The 12938-nt window shown below is 34.0% G+C and overlaps 1 protein-coding gene across 2 annotated transcripts in view; it reads left to right on the top strand.

Moving 5' to 3' along the window:
• Nucleotides 1–12938, top strand: part of LOC134527528 (putative RNA-binding protein Luc7-like 1) — a 99744-nt gene that overhangs the window by 62200 nt on the left and 24606 nt on the right. For both annotated transcript variants that reach the window (XM_063360274.1, XM_063360275.1), the window contains 2 exons: nucleotides 1543–1755; nucleotides 7724–7962. In XM_063360274.1, coding sequence (XP_063216344.1) covers nucleotides 1543–1755; nucleotides 7724–7962 — 452 coding nt within the window. The remainder of the gene's footprint in view (nucleotides 1–1542; nucleotides 1756–7723; nucleotides 7963–12938) is intronic.

The raw sequence follows: 12938 nt of genomic DNA, 5'->3' as shown, positions 1-12938 counted from the left end.
TAAGGGGTATTAGCCACAAAATTATAAATTATACCAAAATATAATTTTTGAATGGTGTAATACAATATTATCTAGAGCTCTATAATACAGAATTTTACGTAATTGCTCAACAAGCGTGTCCTTCCTTACCTAAATGTTGCATGGCAGGTTTTAATTGGTTAAAATTCCTTTAAAATTCACCGATCAAGTGTTTTTCACTTTGATTATAATAGAGTTCTAGATAATATTATATTACACAATATAAAAATTACATTTTGGTATAATTTTTAATTTTGTGGATAATACCCCTTATTTCTGCATAAAGTTATTTAATTTTTTTTCTAAAAAACTATGCATTATTGTGGCCACTGCTGTACACACAACCCTCCGTAATTAAATTATCTAGTTGGCAAAACAAACCGCAAATAAATATGATGAGTAGTTCAGATTTTATCCTTGATCTTCGATTCCATGATTCCAAAAATATTGTACCTTTCCATTCCCCTTAAGCATCGCACATTTTATTCTAAAATCAAGTTTGAAAGTTAGGGGTGAGACCGTGGGTGCTACTATTATGCAAAAAAAAAAAAAAAAGTAAAGTAATCCATAAAAACAAAACCTATTCATGGAAAGTACATTTATTTAAAAAGTAGACTTTTCGAAAGCACGCCAAATAATTTTAATTAATGAGTGATGAAAAAAAAAAAAAAAAACTTTATTCAACGTAAAAAAAAAAACAGTACAAGAACATGATTTGTAACTATACGCATAACGATCGTGCGGGTTAACTCAGTTCCTGACAGAGTGCGCGCGCGTGCTTGCAGTCTGCGAGCTATCAATATAAATCTTTGACTACGTGCGCGCTCTCTATACTGGAATACAGGAATCAACACAACCAAACTGGCGCTGCTTACGTTTTTATAAGCGGTATAAAGCGACTCCCGAGACGTTATGATGAAGTTTATAACTTTTAAAAAGTCTTTAAAACATGATTTACACATCAGATTACTTTGTAATAGGATTAATTAAGTTAGTATGCAGTTATATCAGAACGAACGGCGTAAACTGCGTAAAGCAATAGGCGCGTTGTAAGCAACGGGAATTTATTGCATTACATCAAATGAGGTTAAAACGGGACAGAAATAAAATGGTTCAAATAACGGGAAAACGTAAATAACGGTAACGTAAATAAGGGGTTTCGCTGTATAATTTTTGTAAGTGGAAGATTTAATTGTCCATTTACATTTCTTTTAACATGAGGGGGGGGGGGGGGGGGATGTCTTATATTAGTGTATCCGGGCCAGATTTTGCAAGTCGAATTATTGTAAAATTAATTCGATTTGAATTGACGAATCGAATATCAAAAAATTCGAACTCGAATTCGGAAATTTCGAATATTCGCAGAACCCTATTAGAAACTGCAAATCAAACAACTTTTCTTTGAGGGACAAATATATAAGTACTTTAAATGTGAATAGTAAATTGTTTATGCAGGTAGTTTTAATTTTAAGTATTGGCACAGCATATTTACATATGTATGTTATTTTGTTTTGTTTGTCACAGATAGAGGACCTGCGAAAGAGAAAGGTGTCGGCAGAGAGCGAGTATCGCAACTCGATGCCGGCCAGCAGCTACCAGCAGCAGAAGCTTCGCGTATGCGAGGTGTGTTCCGCGTACCTGGGCATCCATGATAACGACCGCCGATTGGCCGATCACTTCGGGGGCAAGTTGCACCTCGGCTTCATCAAGATCCGCGAGAAGCTGGGCGAGCTCGAGGTAACTTTCCCGCGAGGCGCTCGCTTATGCTTTCCCTGCAAAGTGGCCACATACAGGCAAAACAGGGAACACCCAGAAAATTTAAAAGTCAAAGAGAAAACCTGGATTCTTAGGTAATTTAAGTATATAAAGTATTTTTTAAAAAAATTTTTAGTAATAAACAACTATTGCAGTTAAGAGTGAGTAGTATGTTTTGTATTAGTGCTGTGAAATAATTTGTTCTAAGGCTAAGTAAAGCCTTTGTTGTTGGGAGGTTTGATAAACAACATATACCACAAATAGAAATTATGTATGTCTGGACTATAGAATCGTGATTTAAGGTGCTAGTTGAAGCCGTCACAATTTTTAATGTTTGGTTGACATTAGAGAATGTTTTAATGCATGGAAAATTTTTTAAATATCTTTGGAAAACTAAAAAATTACAGGGTTTAATGTCCTAATGTATTCCATCATGTTGTTAAAATATTAGTTAGTTTTGGTGTTTTTGTGTTTTTTTTCGTGTTATCTCTTTTGGTGTATCTGCTATGGTTATCTTTAGGCCTGTGTAAATATTCTAATTTTTTAAATACCAAACAAAATAATTATTTTTATTAAAATCCATTTCAAATACTTAAACTTTGAAATAACTGATATTTAGTTGCTTCCAATTGTGAAGCTGTTGCATAAGTTGTTGCTGTAATTATCAACATTGGGGTTAATACTAGTGGTGCACCGATGCGGATACCGATTAATCGTAATCGGCGATTATCTTAACGATTACTTTGCCGATTATCTACGTCCCGGCATAATTAAGTAGGTTTTTACCGTGTAATATTTTGTTACACATTTTAGGACGAAATACGGTAATATTTGTATATATTACAAAATTCATCTAACTCCGTCATATCATGATTACAGATATTTCGTTAAGTTTAATAAATCTCATTGCCTTGAACAATAAAAAATACATTTTTCCTACACGTTTATTTACGTTTCGTCTTTTGTTCTGTCTTTTGTTAAGTGGCCTTGTACATTACCTATAGCAAGAGACGTAAAATAGATGGCACGCAATCGTAATAACATAAACAGTTGCAGTGGATTCTATGATAATCGATCGTTTCGAGTCGTAGTAGCGGTTCAAAATTGTGGTCCCGATACCTTCTAGAGTTTATCACTGCGTTTTACAAACTCGTTATGGCGTCTTTGGTAAAATTATCCGTTGTTGTGTTATTTGTATGTGATGTGAAAAGTGAAAAAGTATTTATAATTTTATATATTCAGTCAACATAAATAAAATCACATGTGCTAGAATTGGTTTTGAGTCATTTTTATATAATTATAGTGAGATGGCGAGTAGGGAGAAAAAAAAGTGAAGTGTGGAAACATTTTTCTATAAACTCAAGTGAACAAAATAAAGCAACATGTTTACATTGTTAAACGGTAATTTCTCGATGCAACCTTATGTGATAGTCAATAATAATGCTAGTTTTCCGCAACAAAAACTTACCCTTTGTAAATTACAATTATTAGACTGTAGTTCAAGTTGTTTACAATAACAAATATAACTAGAAGTTAATTTAATTTACACTTTACAATGACTTAATAGTGTATTTTATATATTTTTATCCTGTTATTATAACTGTATTCTCAATTTTACCTAAATTCACATGGGAATAAAAATTTTTGTGTGCATTATTACACTTAAAAAAATTTCTTCATTATAATCGGTAACTGAATCGGTATCTGCCGATTATTGCTCTCATAATCAGTAATTGAATCGGTAATCGGTAAAGTTATATCGGTGCACCACTAGTTAATACAGTAAAACCCTCCTAAGAAAATGTTGGAAAACCAAACAAAATGTGCTTCTGAAGCAGGAAAACTTATTAAAAGGGTAAATTGTAAAAAAAAAATTTTCAATGGGTTAAATAGTTGCGATGTTCGTAAAATGTACAGTATTAAAGTCTAAACCGTTTTACATATAGGGAAACAATCACATTAATGAAACCTCACTGATTTGAAACCTGGAGAAATCTAGGAATATACATACAGTCAAACCTCGCTCGAACGGCCCCCGGTTCGTACGTACACCTCGCTCGTACGTACAGATTTTCAGAAACCGTGAAAAATGAGGCAAAAAAAATATATATATATATATGAAAAGTGTAACAAATACGTTAAAGAATATTAAAATACAGTTTCAACCTGCTGCGTTTATAACAAATACGGGCTACATACACATTGCGTCACAGTAAAAAATTTAAAAAAAAAAAAAAAAGGCCGCAAATTGATGAAAATTTACCGTCGATCATAGCGTGCCGTACGCGCAGAAAGGTCATTGTACTCGGTCAGCTGCTGTTACGGCGCGGCGTGGCCGCCAGCTGGCTCTCTTTGTTCGCTGAGCTGCGCATGCACAGTATAACTCACTCAACGCTCTGCCGAGACTCGTCACCTTCCATCAGCAGCCAGCCAATAGAAGAGATCTTAGCGGAAAAAAATATAAGCTCTTCCTTCCGTGTACCAGTTTTGTACAGTTCTAATACCAGTTTTTTGGTATACGCACCAATTTTCTCGCTGCCGTGACGTGTTAAAATTTACGTTCATCTTGATGTCTTGATACCAATAATAAATTACGTTCCCCAGAAATATATGGTTAGTTTAAAAATATGCGTCCACTGTACAATACTTCCGAAATTATAAAATGCGTATAAAATAGTTACCAAGACTCCGCTCATTTTATCTTGTAAAGTTTATGTCTCGTAACAGTATTTCGGCTAAGTTGTGACATAAATACAGTATTAGAACTTAAGCAGCCACGTAATATTCCCGTTACGTTTATACATTCGTGAGATTACGTTTTTCCCTCGTGCATTTTAGATTGTCTCCTGCTATAATTACGTGGACTTTTACATGCCTAGGCTTAAATTATTATAAGTTTAGAAATAAAAGCAACTCTTCATGTTATAAAATATGTATATTTTGCGTTTTAAAATATTTATTGCCGACTATAAACTTTACGCTTTTCACGATGTTTTTAGGCCTACTAGCTAATATTATCTACACTGAAAGTACCCACGGTATTTTTTTATTTGAGCGAATATATTGTGCGTTAATTATTATTTTATTGATATCAAACATAAAAAATGTAAACACGGGGCTTACGACACTGCCTTCAGTGTCGAGTTTTTTTTTATTTTTACGTTTGATTAGCTTAAGTGTTGTTTCTGCACGAATAGGATATATTTTTGATCGAAAATACATCAGCATAATATATAGACACGGCAGATAATTTCCCGTGACAGCAGGACACGGCAACTGCAATGTCAATTCATTTCCCGCTGCAGCAAGGGGGGGGGGGGAATTGCTGGTGGAGGGGGTGGGGTGTAGCCACAAATGGACGTAATTTGGCCTCAATGGTTCGTACGTACAACTCGGTCGTAAGGACAAATTTTGGAGAACCGTGAGTGTACGTAGAATCGAGGTTTCACTGTATATACTTTGTAATTGTGATATACTTAGTATTCGTTCAGAAAATGTATTTAGTTAATGCAGAAATAATTAAATAGGGATTTGTTACAATTGAAAGACTTCAAAATGTGACAATATTTCATTCTACTGTTTCATTCTTTTTTTCAAATCTGTGGCTGGAATGTGATTCACAGGGGTGGAACTGCTAAGGCTGGTTGAACAGGTGTTATGGAGGGATGTATGAAGGGAAATAGATCCTACCAGGAAAAGCACTAGGGGTGATGAAAATATCCCAAGAACAACTCAAGAAAGAGAGAGATAACTGTCTTCAACTCTAACCTCCCGTCCCTTGAAGACTTGGGAGGGAGGGCGAGTTGTTAGAACAAAGCAAGTTTTTCTTGTGACTGCAGAGATACCTGACAGCGTTGAGGAACAATGCTGACATTTAAAATTTTATATTCCTTTTCTAATAAGATTTATAGCCACAATTATTTTCTTAAAGATTAAAAAATCATGTATAAACATGAATGATATGTTATTTTTAAAATTCTGTGTAATTAAGAAAATAAATATATTATCTCTGCCTCCCGCTGCCGCTCAAATTAGGCTGATGCGCTACAGTAATATTTTCTGCAGTCACACTGCGTTTTTGATTATCTATTTAATAATTATAAAAAAAGAGACTGTGAAATAAATAAAAATTCATGAATATTTTTGAATGGATAGAAAAAAATTTGTAAATACAATCTTTTCAAAGCAATTCGCAAGTTCAGAATTTCCTGAAATATTTCCCTCTGTTAAATAGTATTTAGTAATTTTTCTTATATTCACGAGACTCAATTTGCCCAGGAGTCTGCGGTAGCAGTCATTTAATGTATCATCTTTATAATTTTATTTACGTTGTAATCAGTCAGACGGTTTACAGTTTTTATGTTATTATCTTTATTATTGTTCTAGACTAATTTACATCATTTTGTGATAATCATATTTAATGTAATGATTAGTGGTGCACCGATATGACTTTACCGATTACCGATTCGATTACCGATTATGAGAGCAATAATCGGCAGATACCGATTCAGTTACCGATTATAATGAAGAAATTTTTTTAAGTGTAACAATGCACACAAAAATTTTTATTCCCATGTGAATTTAGGTAAAATTGAGAATACAGTTATAATAACAGGATAAAAATATATAAAATACACTATTAAGTCATTGTAAAGTGTAAATTAAATTAACTTCTAGTTATATTTGTTATTGTAAACAACTTGAACTACAGTCTAATAATTGTAATTTACAAAGGGTAAGTTTTTGTTGCGGAAAACTAGCATTATTATTGACTATCACATAAGGTTGCATCGAGAAATTACCGTTTAACAATGTAAACATGTTGCTTTATTTTGTTCACTTGAGTTTATAGAAAAATGTTTCCACACTTCACTTTTTTTTCTCCCTACTCGCCATCTCACTATAATTATATAAAAAAGACTAAAAACCAAATCTAGCACAAGTGATTTTATTTATGTTGACTGAATATTATATAAAATTATAAATTCTTTTTCACTTTCCACGTCATACAAATAACAAACGGATAATGTTACCAAAGACGCCCATAACTAGTTTGTAAAACGCAGTGATAAAAACTAGAAGGTATCGGGACCACGATTTTAAACCGCTACTACGACTCAAAAAGATTGATTGTCATAGAATCCACTGCAACTGTTTGTGGTATTTTGATTGCGTGCCATCTATTTTACATCTCTGGCTATAGGTAATGTACAAGGCCACTAATCAAAAGACGAAACGTAAATAAACGTGTAGGAAAAATGTCTTTTTTATTGTTCGAGGCAATGAGATTTATTAAACTTAACAAAATATCTTTATTTATGATATGACGGAGTTAGATGAATTTTGTAATATTTACAAATATTACCGTATTTCATCCTAAAATGTGTAACAAAATATTACACGGTAAAAACCTACTTAATTACGCCGGGACGTAAATAATCGGCAAAGTAATCGTTAAGATAATCGCCGATTACGATTAATCGGTAAGTACCCATAATCGCCGATTACGATTCATCGGTATCCACATCGGTGCACCACTAGTAATGATTTTTGTATGTTAGGAGGACAACCATTTGACAGTCATATAACTCAACACTACCTCTCATAATACCTCTAGTTTCCGGTTCTTCTGAATTACAGTGTTTTATTGCTTAATCGTCGCACATTTTATACTAAAATCAAGTTTGAAAAGTAGAGGTGCAATGTTTATGCGAGAGAAAACATTTTTTGTTAGGTAAAGTTATTCATAAAAACAAAACCCATTCATGGAAAGTACGTTTATTTAAAAAGTGAAGTATAAAAGAGCACGCCAAACAATTTAAATCAGTAAGTCATGCAACAAAAACCTTTCTTCAACTTCAAATGGAAAAACAAAATGTGAATGCGAGCCTGAACTACCGACTTGTGACTGGTGCGTGGGGTGTGCAGCGTGCGTGCCTGGTGGTTGCAGAAGACGGTGGAGGAGCGGCGGCAGCAGAAGAAGCAGGACGCGCGAGACCGTGAGAGGGAGAGGGACCGCGAGAGGGAGCGCGAGAGGGAGGACCGGGAGCGCAGCCGGCTCCGGGACCGGGAGAAGGCGATGCTGGGCAGCACGAGCCGGGACGAGCGGGAGCGAAGCCGCAAGCGCAGTGGCAGCCGTGGACACGGCACCAAGCGCTCGCGCTCGCGTAGCAAGTCCCACAGCTCCAGGTACCGCTCTCATACTCTTTCAACTAGGCGTGTCACAAGCTTTGGGAATTAAGTTCAATTATTGGAGTTTGGGAAAACTAAAAACCTTAAAAAGATTTTAATAATTTTTTTAAAGGCGTATACAGTAAAAAGCTTGCTTTATTGCTAGTTAAGTTTTACCAGGGATAAAACTTGTCAAGTTGTTTAAAATAGATCAGATCTCTCAGCAAACTGATAAAGCTTTATACAGATATGTAAATATCACAACACAGTGCCTATCCGGTTATTATTTTTGTTTGAAATGTGGTTAGGAGTGAAATTGTGTACAGATATTGTTGAAAACATTAGCTACAAGTGTAAGAAATGAGGAATCTACTATCCAGACATGCTGTGACATTTTTTTGTAGTGACGCCAAAGTCAAATTCTTTATTATTTATTCTTACAATGCCGTAAGTTTTGTCTGTATTGAGAAAAAAGAGGTTTCAATGTTTGTTTTTTATTCTCACGTATGCCATGTTTGACCTCGTTTACTACCTCACCATCAGCATGGTGTGTAAACATATGATATCTTGCAGGGGTATCTTTTTTTACTTCCTCCATTTTTCACCCACCATAAATGACTGAAGAGGTAACACAATTTTAAAACTAAGTGATTTTCACTATGCACCCTAGAGCAATGTTCACTCTTCTAGCAGATATCATGTATGCACAGATTGTTGTACTTGCTTCACTTCACTAGAGAAACCTACATTATTTTAAGATAGTCAAAATAATTTTTGTAATGTATAATACAGGTATAAAATTTCTATGGATTAGTAGATTAGTCATTATGGTTAGTATTATGTTTTGAAACACACATTTTCATTCTGTAAGATTAGTATTGCAATATTCACAGTATTTTATTACCTGCAATTAAAATTAGTGGTTGGTTAGGTTAAGTTAGTTACACTTAAAATGCTATAAAAGTTTTGAAATGCTGGATAGGTTAGGTTTGTGGGCTAATCAAGAAAATATAGTTTTAAAACCTACTACAGTTACAAATTTTCATGAATTAGGTTCTACTCTTAGGAAATTACTTCTAATGTAAAATTAACATTTTTGTTGTCTATGCAAGTAGAATACCCATGTATCTAGAAACTGAAATGTCCTCTTGTGCTGAACTCATTCATGAGAAAATCATTTTCTTCCATACCTGTTGTAGCACTAACATGAATTCATTTTTAACATCTTCATATTACCTACTGTGCTGAACCAAATCACTTGATGCCCATCCAAGGGCACCTCTATTTAAGATGCATCATTTCTTAATAAGTGTCAAGTTAGCTATGTGTAAAATAATCTATGTAAAACTGTTTTGGCTTACTAACTGGGACAAAGGTCTAAGAAATGTATCAAAACAGTGACACAAATTCAAATACCGTGTTTTATCGCATAAACTTTGCATGATGTTTTTAGATTCAGAGCGCTTTGTGTAGGTAGTTTTCCCGTGTAAAACAATGTATTTTAAAGTTTAAATCTAATACTTATTCGGATATTACAGCTTAATTATTTAATTAACAGAAATACAAAGTTGTCTGATGTTTAAATTTTCTTTTAAAGACGTTTTAAATAGTGTTGGGCCGATTCCTAAAATATACCGATTCCGATTCCATTTTCAATTCCTAAACTAAAGGTTGGATTCTTGGAATCGATTTCGATTCCTAACAATTTTTTAATGATGAAGTTCAACAGAATAATGTACTCAGAAAAAAGGACATTTGTGTTTTTCAAAATGTAATTGCCTTAATTTTTTTTCCTATGCACAGATTAACATTATATACAACTTACATAATTTTAAAAAGCATGTTCATTACTCTAAGTTACTGTACTCTAAATTTCTAGCACATATTTGGTAGATTCTAACACATAATTACTATTAAATAATAATGTAAAAGTTAAAAATGAAAAAACTTCAATTCTTTAATGTACTTTTGACATAGCAAAATACATGCATTTCAATGGATTTACATGTAGGTTAATTTCAAATAGTTAAATTTTTAAACTGTTTGCAATCCACTCATCTCAATTGCTACAGTGAAACACTTCTAAACATGATGTATCACAATTGAGACTTCAACTATATGTTAATAAAGTTCCAAGTTTTAATTCCAAGTACATTAAAACTAGGGGTGTGCGGGAAAGGAAATTTAGCCTCGGGAAAATTTCGGGAGGGAAAATCAAATTTCACTCGGGAAATCGGGAAAAATCGGGGAAAAAAAAATCATAAGCTATATAGGATGCCAGTAGGTATATTTATAAGTTTTGGAGTGTTTTTTACCACAACAGCGCCATTAGAAAACAGACTTAGTATAATGCTCTGTTTTCATGTAAGAAACCGCTAGGAAACCGTTTACATGAATTCACAGTATCTTTAATGTAGCTATCCTAACCCAGACCTGCCAACTTGTACGATTCTGCCGTAATTTGTACGGGTAATTGCAATTCTTACGTTTTTACGGGGAGCGGCATTAATTTTACGTATTAAGTTTCTGCTGGCCTGAAATTCTACATTGACTCACGGGCTAGCATTTTCAATCTCGTGCCATAAAATAGTGTACTTGCATCGGTAAATACCATATGTACAGTTTTTGTACCGTATTTTTGTTAGAACAGTGCCGTAAATGTCACGTACAATACCACAGTTTTGTAATGGTTTTTATGGCAAGAAGAAAGGAAGTACCGATTTTAATGTGCTGCAAGATTGTTTTAACCGCTATTTGTGGTACATGTACTGTAGTTTACAATACAGAATACTATATATTTGCACTGACCCGGCGACAATTTTTGCCGCGCTTCCACAGTACTGCGCTGTGGTGAATACTTTAGAAAACGTTAGATTCAGACATCAGACATCGTAATTGTAGACTGGACAGTCGTATGTGCGACAATGTGACGTCATTCATTCCATTAAGAAAGTAACCTTTATCTATGGGATAAGGACACGGACCGCCCATAAGCCACAGGTTCGGACTGTTGTAGATGGGCCCGTCGTCTACGAGATTGCAGGTTATGCTCCAAGCGTGTAGTGTTGTGTTTGATAACAAATAGTGGTTCAGTGAAAGCAAAATATTTACGATACAGTTATGTTTGGGAGTGTATTTGAGTTTCACATACATTTAGTTGCGTAGTGAAGCAAGAAAGAAATAAAGTTGTTTGAGTCAAGACGTCAATTATTTTTCTTTTTTGTTGCATAAATATAGTACCTATGTGCCTACAAAAGGTATAAAATGTGTGATAAAAATAAACAATACAGTCAAACCTCTATCTATCGAACTCGCATGTATCGATTGTCCGTGTTTATCGTATACTTTCTACGGTCCCGCCAAAATTGCCATACAACTAAGGTTAAAAAAGTCCGCTTGTACTGATGTTCGAATTATCGTTTTGTCCGCATTGATCGTACAAAATATGTGGTCCCGTCACTATAAATTATAATAAATGATCGTTTAACCATAAATATTTTGCAGAAATAACCATTTCTTAGACAGAAACCGTCATAAAAACAGTAACGATTGTATAAGTAAAAATCACCTTAAATCTGCAGCCGAGTAATGGAGCACGTAAACATGAAGAAAAGACAAATGAACAACAACTTACGAAGAAATATGGATGATGTACCATAACTACAGTACAAACCCAATTGTTATCTTACGATAATTACCATAAAAAGAACTACAGATTCTTTGTTGATACCATAATACTACAGAAGCACGATAGCTACCACATTTGCACTATAGTTACAGTAACAACCGAGATGTATATTTACCGTGATGGTAATGTACGTATTTATTTAAGACATAATTAAAGAATATTACTGAAAAAAAAAGCATGTTAAATTTTTATATGTACGGTTAGCACATGTTGCGAAGAAATAATGCGATCTGAAAGAATGCAGTACTACTACGAAAAGTGAAAAGGGTACTCGTTAGGCTTCTGCGAGCAGAAGATTTTCACTTCGAGTCGAGCTCGAGCGAGTTTGCTAAAATACTCGCGAGTATCGAGTCGAGTTCGAGTTTTTTTTTAAAGTTTATTGCACATAAATTTACTGTGATGGAGTAATAAAATGTGAGAACTTTTGAGAAAAATATGGAAATAAAAAAAGAAACCATTATCATTGTTAGCCTACTAAATAGATAGACCTACATTAGAGGTCTGCAAGCCTAAGAATTTTACTTTGAGCCAAGCTCGAGCGAGCTTACTTGAAAGTTCTCGAAGCTTGAGCTTTTGTGATACAGTTACACTTTTGGGAAATTATTTTTACCTTAAACTTAGTAGGTATAATGTTTGAATAAAGTATTAAAATGAAGTGGGCTTATTAATTTTGGGTAACTATTTACAGAGTGCTTTTATAATTTGCACTGCTAGGAAAAAAAACATGTTTTCCATTGAATCTAACCTGTTTCCATTGGTTCATTAGCAACTGATATCATCCAACTAACATAACCACAGTTTACAAGTACGTATATGTTTGTGTAAATGTAACATATCTTTGGAATAATTTCATCCTTGTCAATTTTTCTGGAGTCCTTACTGAGCTTCAACTAACTGAGCACCAAAAATCATGTTGTTTGAAAAGTACATTCACATTGTTTCAACATTTCCACTTTTCAGCACAAAAATTCTGAGAGAGATTGTCATAGAGTATTAAATTCTGTTCTTCAATCTATCATGCAGAAAAATAATTTGTTCTGCACGTTCAGGAGTTAAATTAGCTCTACGATTGGAGATGGTGTTTACAGCAGATGAGAAGCATTTCTCGCTGGCAACCTGTGTGGCTGGAATGCTTTAGTAAAATTGTTGGTAAATATGTAGAGTCGCGGTATATGCGGAAAAAAAATGCTAAAATTCCGAAAATACTTTTATTCTATGCTCTTTCACTTCCTCTTTTCAAATCAACCGGCGGAGATAAGAAATTCCAAATACTTTAGGAATATCGAATTTTTTAATTTTCATCACA

This window comes from Bacillus rossius, chromosome 1 (assembly GCF_032445375.1).
Source record: "Bacillus rossius redtenbacheri isolate Brsri chromosome 1, Brsri_v3, whole genome shotgun sequence".
Taxonomy (NCBI): Eukaryota; Metazoa; Arthropoda; class Insecta; order Phasmatodea; family Bacillidae; genus Bacillus; species Bacillus rossius.
This window is presented reverse-complemented; position numbering and strand designations above follow the sequence as displayed.